This window comes from Castor canadensis, chromosome 3 (genome assembly GCF_047511655.1).
Source record: "Castor canadensis chromosome 3, mCasCan1.hap1v2, whole genome shotgun sequence".
In the NCBI taxonomy this organism is placed as follows: Eukaryota; Metazoa; Chordata; class Mammalia; order Rodentia; family Castoridae; genus Castor; species Castor canadensis.
Genome location: NC_133388.1, coordinates 94,290,992 through 94,299,126, shown reverse-complemented (window position 1 = coordinate 94,299,126; position 8,135 = coordinate 94,290,992). Strand labels below are relative to the sequence as shown.

Sequence of the window (8,135 nt, the reverse complement as noted above, 5' to 3'; positions counted from 1 at the left end):
TGATACTGTAAAACATCACTGTAGTCAATTCAAACTTAGTAATCATATCTGTGCTACAAAGTGCATATTGCTTTGTGCATTTATACTGATAAGGATGTAGGATAATGAAAGCTTAAAGTATTAGAAAGTGCTAGACCTGAGACTTAGATTCTTACAAACATCTAGGTATTTCTAAATATTTGTTTTAAAATAAATGATATATTTAAAATGTCAGGATATAAACGCCAGTTTGAATGGATAAACAAATTCACACTATTAGACACCTGTGATTTAAGTGTGCAGTTATATAATTAATTTCTAGGAAAGTATCTATATTGAAAACTAAGCATTTATAAGCTTTTCAGGAAAAATTTGTGAAAATAATCAATACTTTGGTAAATTATTTCATAAATAATCTTTTTTTAAAAAATCAATATTGCCAGTGGTCACAATTTCACACTAAACGAAGGTAGCACTCACTTTAGAGCAGCTGCATGCCTGCAAACTGCAGACAGGCAACTCTGGATATTTAAACAGGGGCAGCTCAGGAAGTTTCATGTCTCAAACCAGTCTGCATGGAAGACTGCTATTAGAGGCAGATGGAGAGAGGGATAGTTTTTGGATGGGGCAATCTGGAAGGCAGCACAAGGTCCAGAGGTCAGCTGTCCTGCCCCTTCCAGCTTCCTGTGCCCTACTCATAGAAGGAGTGGTTCCACCTGTTCATATCACTCTGCACTTCAGAATTTCAGCAGGAAGTCGCACCCTCCCTATCTAAAGGGCCCACGCAGTCCCAAAACAACTCAGCCAGCAAAGCGCATTGTTTAGAGAATAGCCCTGCAGTATGTCACCACAAAATCTGAGCTGCCCAACCCCTGAGGTCACTATCTGCACTCTAAGCTAGGGATGCAACTCCCCCTCCTGCAGCTGACCCTTAATAACTGAGACAAGACAGACTAACTTGGGCAAAATTCAAAGAAGATCACATGACTCTTTAGCAAGAAATGAAAACTTCTTCATCTTTTTTCTCTTCATAGAATTTGTTTTCCTTTCACTGTTTCTTTCCCTTTCTTTCTTTCATTTCTTAAAATTTGGATTCTAGTTTTCAAAATTTTTTTCTCATTATTTCTTATTTTTTCACCTTATCTCTTAAACAATTCTCTATTTCTCTTTTATAAACATATAGCACTGACATGCCACTGTCTCCTACACATATCTCCCATCTTTCCATTTTCCTGCTCCCCACCCTTCCCCATATTCATTTGATAAATTAATTCTAATCCTTAAACCTTTCCAGCAGTGTTAAGCTCCCAGATTATCTCCTTAGAAACCAGAGTGTTGTTCCCACACAACCTTAGTGGGGAAACAGATATAGGTTCCAATTGTCTCTTACTCATTCAAATACTTGATTTATTGATGAATTTTTAGCCTTCTTACTGCAGAAGTTTCTCTCCTTATGCCAGAAAGTAAAAGAGAAACATAGACTAACATATACTCAAATCAAAGTGCAAAAATTAAAATTTGAGAAACTGAGGCAATGTCTCCTCTCAAAAATCCCATCTCAGCAACTCAACAATTTAATCCAAAGATAACAAATTTGCCGAAATGTCAGGAGAGAATTCAGAAGCCTACTGTTAAAACTGATCATTGACCCCAAAAAGGATTCAAATAAATGGATAAATTATGTTAAGAAATCAGTCCAAGACTTAGAAACGAAAGTAACATGGATGAGAAATTTAGCAAAAAATGGAAATTATGAAATGTAACCAAACACAAATGTTCAAAATGAAAGCCTCATAAAACCACAGTGTATAATATTATCAGCAGACAAGATCAAACAGAAGAAAAAATATCAGGACAAGATTAAGGAGTTAGTACACATAAACAATCACAAAGAAAAAATGAATACAAATGATTGTAACATAGACAAACTCTGGAACATAAAAAAGAAATAAACATAAGAACTCACACTGTGAAAGATGGAGATAGCATACAAACTAAAGCATGAGAAACCAATTCAACGAAATTATGGCAGAAAAAAATTACAGACTCTGTGTAATGATGCAGATACTATGTACAGGAGGCATTTCAAACTCCAAATAGACAAGACCACAAAAGATCAATGATGCATTGTATTATAATTAAAATGCTAAAACTAGAGAACAAAGAAAGGATGCTGAAAGCTGCAGGGGAAAATGCCAATTTATATACAAAAGTAAACACATAAGAATAACCTCAGTCCTCTCAGAACAAACTATAAAAGCCAGAAAATCATGGAGCAATAAAATTCTCTAAGTGAGAATAACTGCCAATCAAGAATACATACATTTAGTAAAGCCATCATTTTTTCTTGATGGTGAATATGGACCTTCCAAATCAAGGATTAGCTAAAACGGTTCATTTCCACCAATCCTACATTACAAAAGATAGTCAAGTGAATAATTTACACAGAAGAGGAAGACAAACAGTCACAAACATGAGAGGTCAGGAAACAATAAAACTCAAAGGGTAAATTGATGAACCCAGGAGAGTTAGATGGGAAGCATGATGAACTTAGTAAACCAGCACAACTTCAAGATGAACAGTGACAAAAGTAAAGGACAATCAACATGAGACTCAACCTGAAAAACAAATGCTATAGAAACACAGTAATCAATAAATACCTCTCAATCATAACCCTAAATATAAACAGGATTCACTCTCCAATCAAAAGACACAGGTTGTCTGACTGTATTAAAAAAATAAGATCCAGCAATTTTTTCTACAAGAAACCCATCTCACAAACAAACACACATATAAGCTAAATACAAAAGGTTGGGAAAAATTATACCAGGCATGTGGAGATCAAAAGAAGGCAGGATGATGTTCTCCAATTCCATCCATTTACCAGCGAATGATAACATGTCATTCTTCTTCATGGCTGCATAAAATTCCATTGTGTATAGGAACCACATTTTGTTGATCCATTCGTCAGTGGTGGGGCATCTTGGCTGTTTCCATAACTTGGCTGTTGTGAATAGTGCAGCAATAAACATGGGTGTGCAGGTGCCTCTGGAGTAACCTGGAATTGGAGATCATCATCCTGAGTGAGGTTAGCCTGACCCAAAAGACCAAAAATCATATGTTCTCCCTCACATGCGGACATTAGATCAAGGGCAAACACAACAAGGGGATTGAACTTTGATCACAAGATAAAAGCAAGTGCATACAAGGGAGATATGGGATAGGTAAGACAGCTAAAAAATTAGCTAGCATTTGTTGCCATCAACACAGAGAAACTAAAGCAGATATCTTAAAAACAACTGAGGCCAATAGGAGAAGGGGACCAGGAACTAGAGATACGATTAGATCAAAAAGAATTAACCTAGAAGTTAACACACGTGCACAGGAAATTAATGTGAGTCAACTCCCTGTATAGCTATCCTTATCTCAACCAGCAAAAACACTTGTTCCTTCCTATTATTGCTTATATTCTCTCTACAACAAAATTAGATATAAGGGGAGAATAGTTTCTGCCAGGTGTCAAGGGGTGGGGGGAGTGGAAGGGGGCAGAGTGGGTGGTAAGGGAGGGGGTGGGGGCAGGGGGGAGAAATGACTCAAGCATTGTATGCACATATGAATAATAAAAATATAAAAATTAAAAATGAAATAAAATAAAGTTTCCGCCTCAAAAATAAAAGAAGGCAGGAATAGCTATTTTCATATCAAATAAAAAGGTTTTATGCATATGCAAAGAACAATTAGAAGAGATAAATAAGGTCACTACATATAATAATGGGAACATTCCAGCATGAAGATATAATTCTAAATGTACATGTACTGTTCAGCCTGTAAGTTCATAATAGAACCACTTTTGATCATGAAGAAACAGATAGGCCCAGATACAATAATAATAAGAGAGCTCAATACAATACTTTCATCTACAGAGAGAACATCCAGAAAAAATTAATAAGTATATCCTAGATCTAAACTATATTAGGGATGAAATGAATTTAATAAACATTTATAGAGTATTCCATCCTATTGTAAGAGATTGCACATTTTTCTCAGCAGGCCATGGCACTTTCTCCAAATACATCACATCATAAGTCAGAAGGTAAATTTCAAAAAATACAAAAAAATTAAAATAATAATTTGAATCCTAACAAACCACAGTGCAATAAGTTTAGAAATCAATACCAAAGATAACCACAAATCATTCAAACTCAAGGAAATTGAACAACATTCTTTTGAACAATCAATAGTTCTTTGAAGAAATTAAGAAATTCCTAGATTCAAATAAAAATTAGGGTACAACTTACCAGAATCTGTGGGACACAGTAAAGGCAGTCTTAAAAGGGAAGTTTATACCCATGAACAGTCACACTAGAAAATTAGATCTGAAATAATCTGATGATGGACTTCAGACTGTAAGAAAAACAAGAACAAGCTAATATCAAATGTACTAGGATGAAAGCAATTATAAAAGTTAGGGCAAAAATCAATGAATCAGAGACCCAAAGAACAATACAATGAAACAAGAAGTTGTTTCTTTGAAAAAATAAATAAAGTCAACAAATCTTTAGCCAAAGTAATTAAAAGAGGAAAGGAGAAGACCTAAATTAATAAAATCAGAGACACAAAAGGGGATATTCAAACAGACCCCAAATAATTTCAAAGTTCATACTGGAATGTTTTGAAAACCTATACTCCAGAAAGCTGGGAAATGAAGAGGAATAGGTACATTTGTTGACATATATGACCCAATAAAACTGAACCAAGAGGACATTAAAAACTTAACAAATCTGAAACAAGTAATGAGATTATGATTGTTATAAAGAAACTCTGCAAAAAGAAAAGCCCAGGTTCTGATGGGTTCATTGCTGAATTCTGCCACACCTTTAAAGAAAAATTCACATCAATACTTCTCAAACCACTCCATAAAATACAAAAGGAAGAAATACTACCAAATTCACTCTACAAAGTCAGTATTACCCTAACACCGAAACCAGGTAAAGATGCATAGAAGAAAAGAAAAGCTATAGGCAAATATTCCTGATGAACATAGATGCAAAAATCCTCAATAAAATACTGTAACAAAATCCAACAACACATTTAAAAGATTATACACCATGATTAAGTATGTTTTATTACAGGGATGGAAAGATGTACATAATATATAAATCAATAAATGTAGTACAACACATAAAAATAATCAAAGACAGAAAGTAAATCATCTCAACAGATGCAGAAAAAGCCTTTGGCCACTTCCTTTCATTATAAAAGCTCTGAAAAAACTAAGAATCCAGGGCACATTCCTCAATATTATAAAGGCTATGTATGACAAACCTATATTCAACAAAATACTAACTGTGGAAAAACTGAAGCCATTTCCTCTTAAGTCAGGAATGAGGCAAGGGTGTCCACATTCATCACTGTTATCCAGTATGGTACAAGAACCTAGCTGGAACAATAAGACAGGAAAAAGAAATCAAAGATATTCAAATGAGGAAAGAAGAAATCAAATTAGCCTGACTTGCAGATGATATGATCTTTTACCTGAAAGACCCTAAAAACTCCACTAAATACACTTAGATTTTATAAACACATTCAGCAAAGTAGCAGGGTATAAAGTCAATGTACAAAAATCATTAGCATTTCTATACACAAATAATTAACAGTCCTGAAAGGCAAATCCTGAAAGAAATCAGAAAAACAATATCATTAAAAAATTCAAGTACATACAAGTACATTTATTGAAGGAGTGAAAAACCTATACAGTAAAAACTACAAATCACTGATGAAAGAAATCAATGAAGACTCTAGAAGATGGAAGGACATCCCATTCTAATGGTTTGGCAGAATCAATATTGTGAAAATTGCTGTACTATCAAAAACAATTCATATGTTCAGTGCAATCCCCATTAAAATTACAATGACATTCTTCACACAAAATATAAAAATCAATCCTAAAATTTGTAAGAAAGCACAAAAGACCTTGAATAGTGAAACCAATCTTGAGCAAAAGGAGTAATTCTGGAGTTATCACAATATCTGACTTCAAACTATACTACAGAGCCATAATGATAAAAACAGCATGATACTGGCATAAAAACAGTCATGAAGACAAATATAATAGAAAACCCATACACAAACCCATGCAGCAATAGTCATTTGATTTTCCACAAAAAAGCCCAAAACATGCATTGGAGAAAAGATAGTGTACTTGACAAAAGTGCTGGGAAAAGAGGATATCCGTCTGTAGAAGACTGAAACTGGATCCCAGTCTTTCACCTGTGCTAGTATCAATTCAAAGTGAACAAAGAATGTTAATGCAAGATCTCAGATGGTGAATTTACTATAGGAAAGAATAGGGAATGCACTGGAACATACAGGCATAGGTAATAACTTTATGAATAGATTTCCAATAGCTCAATAATTAAGAGAAAGGACTGACAAATGTGACTGCATCTAACTAAAAAACTTCTTCACAGCAAAAGAAACAGACACCAGACTTAAGAAACAGCCTAGAACCTTTTTCTGTTTGTCTTGCAGTTCCAGAGGTAGAAGGAGAGGCAGAGAGCATCAGCTCCCTGTGCTCACATATCACCAATGCCTTCAGCACACCCTCTGAGGACCCCTTCTCCTCTGCCCCAATGACCAAACCAGTGACAGTGGTGGCACCACAATCTCCTGCCTTCCAAGATAATGGCACTGACCCAGCCTTCCACGTGCTTACTGCTAAGCCAGCCCATACTGCTCTAGCACCCCTAGCAATGCCTGTACGTGAAACCAACTTTTGGGCCCGTTCCCCTGATGCTGCTAACAAGGAAATTGCAGCCACACATCCGGGAACTGAGTGGGGTCAATCTTCTGGTGCTGCCTCTCCAGGTCTCTTCCAGGCTGGTCACAGACGTACTCCCTCGGAGGCTGACCGCTGGTTAGAAGAAGTATCAAAGAGTGTCCGGGCCCAGCGGCCCCAGGCCTCAACTGCCCCTCTGCAGCCAGTTCTCCAGCCTCCTCCACCCACTGCCATCTCCCAGCCTGCACCGCCTTCCCAAGGGAACACATTCCTCAGCTCTCAGCCTGTGCCATTGGGTGTGGTCCCACCCCTGCAGCCAGGCTTTGTCCCTGCCCAGTCCTATCCTGTGGCCAGTGGGATGCCCTATCCAGCCCCTAACATGCCTATAGTGGGCATCATCCTATCCCAAATGCTAGCCAACATGTTTGGCACTGCAGGCCATCCTCAGGCCACTCACCCCCATCAGTCACCCAGCCTGGTCAAGCAGCAGACATTCCCTCAGTATAAGACAAGCAGTGCCATGGCCAGTCCCTTCTTTAAGCCTCCTGCTCAGTACCTCAACGGTTCTGCAGCTTTCAATGGTGTAGACGATGGCAGGTTGACCTCAGGAGACAAGCACACAGAGGTTCCTGCAGGCGTCTGCCCAGTGGATCCTTTCGAAGCCCAGTGGGCTGCATTAGAAAGCAAGTCTAAGCAGCGTACCAATCCCTTCCCCTACCACCTCTTCCTCCAGTGACTTACAGAAGACATTTGAAATCGAACTTTAGGCAATCTCTGTCGTGTATGTATCTTGTCTGTACTTAGGTAAGAGCAAAGTATGGAGATCAAAGAAGCAAAGGGGACTTTGTTTCCCTGATCAGTACACTTTTTACTAATCCCAAAGTTCCCAAGGAGCAAGTCCAGGCACAGAATGCAGTGAGAGATGACTTAAAAGAAGTGGGAAAACCATTCCTAGAGAAGACTATCTTGCAGCTAGGCTAAAGAAGTCCAGGAGATGTTGCCTTCCATACCTGCCTCCCTCACCCCCTTACAAATCTCTGGTAACAGAGAGGCAGAAGTATCAGAACAGTAATCTACATTCAAAGCACATTCACTGGAATATAAAACACAACAACAGGAAGCAAAATGATCTCCCTTCATTCACCTGCCTCCTCTCAGGACTGGCCTGATTTAGAGATGAAGAACAAGTGGGTTGGGCTCAGACTGGGAAAAGAGGCAGTCTGTGCTGCCAGAATTCTGGGAGTACACAGCAGCAACTGCCCAGCAGACCTATATTTTGGGGGTAAAAATGAGCTCCATTTTGAGTAACAGAATAAATGTTATAAATATATATCAAAAAGCCAAAATCTTTATTTTTATGCATCTAGAATATTTTAAA

At 37.6% G+C, this 8,135-nt stretch overlaps 1 protein-coding gene across 1 annotated transcript; it reads left to right on the top strand.

Moving 5' to 3' along the window:
- Nucleotides 1-4,032: 4,032 nt before the first annotated feature.
- On the top strand, nt 4,033-7,524 carry LOC109677937 (protein numb homolog). Its single transcript, XM_074066982.1, is given in 3 exon segments — nt 4,033-4,072; nt 6,511-7,463; nt 7,465-7,524. Coding segments are annotated over 3 exon segments (1,053 nt in total).
- The last annotated feature ends 611 nt before the right edge of the window (nt 7,525-8,135 follow it).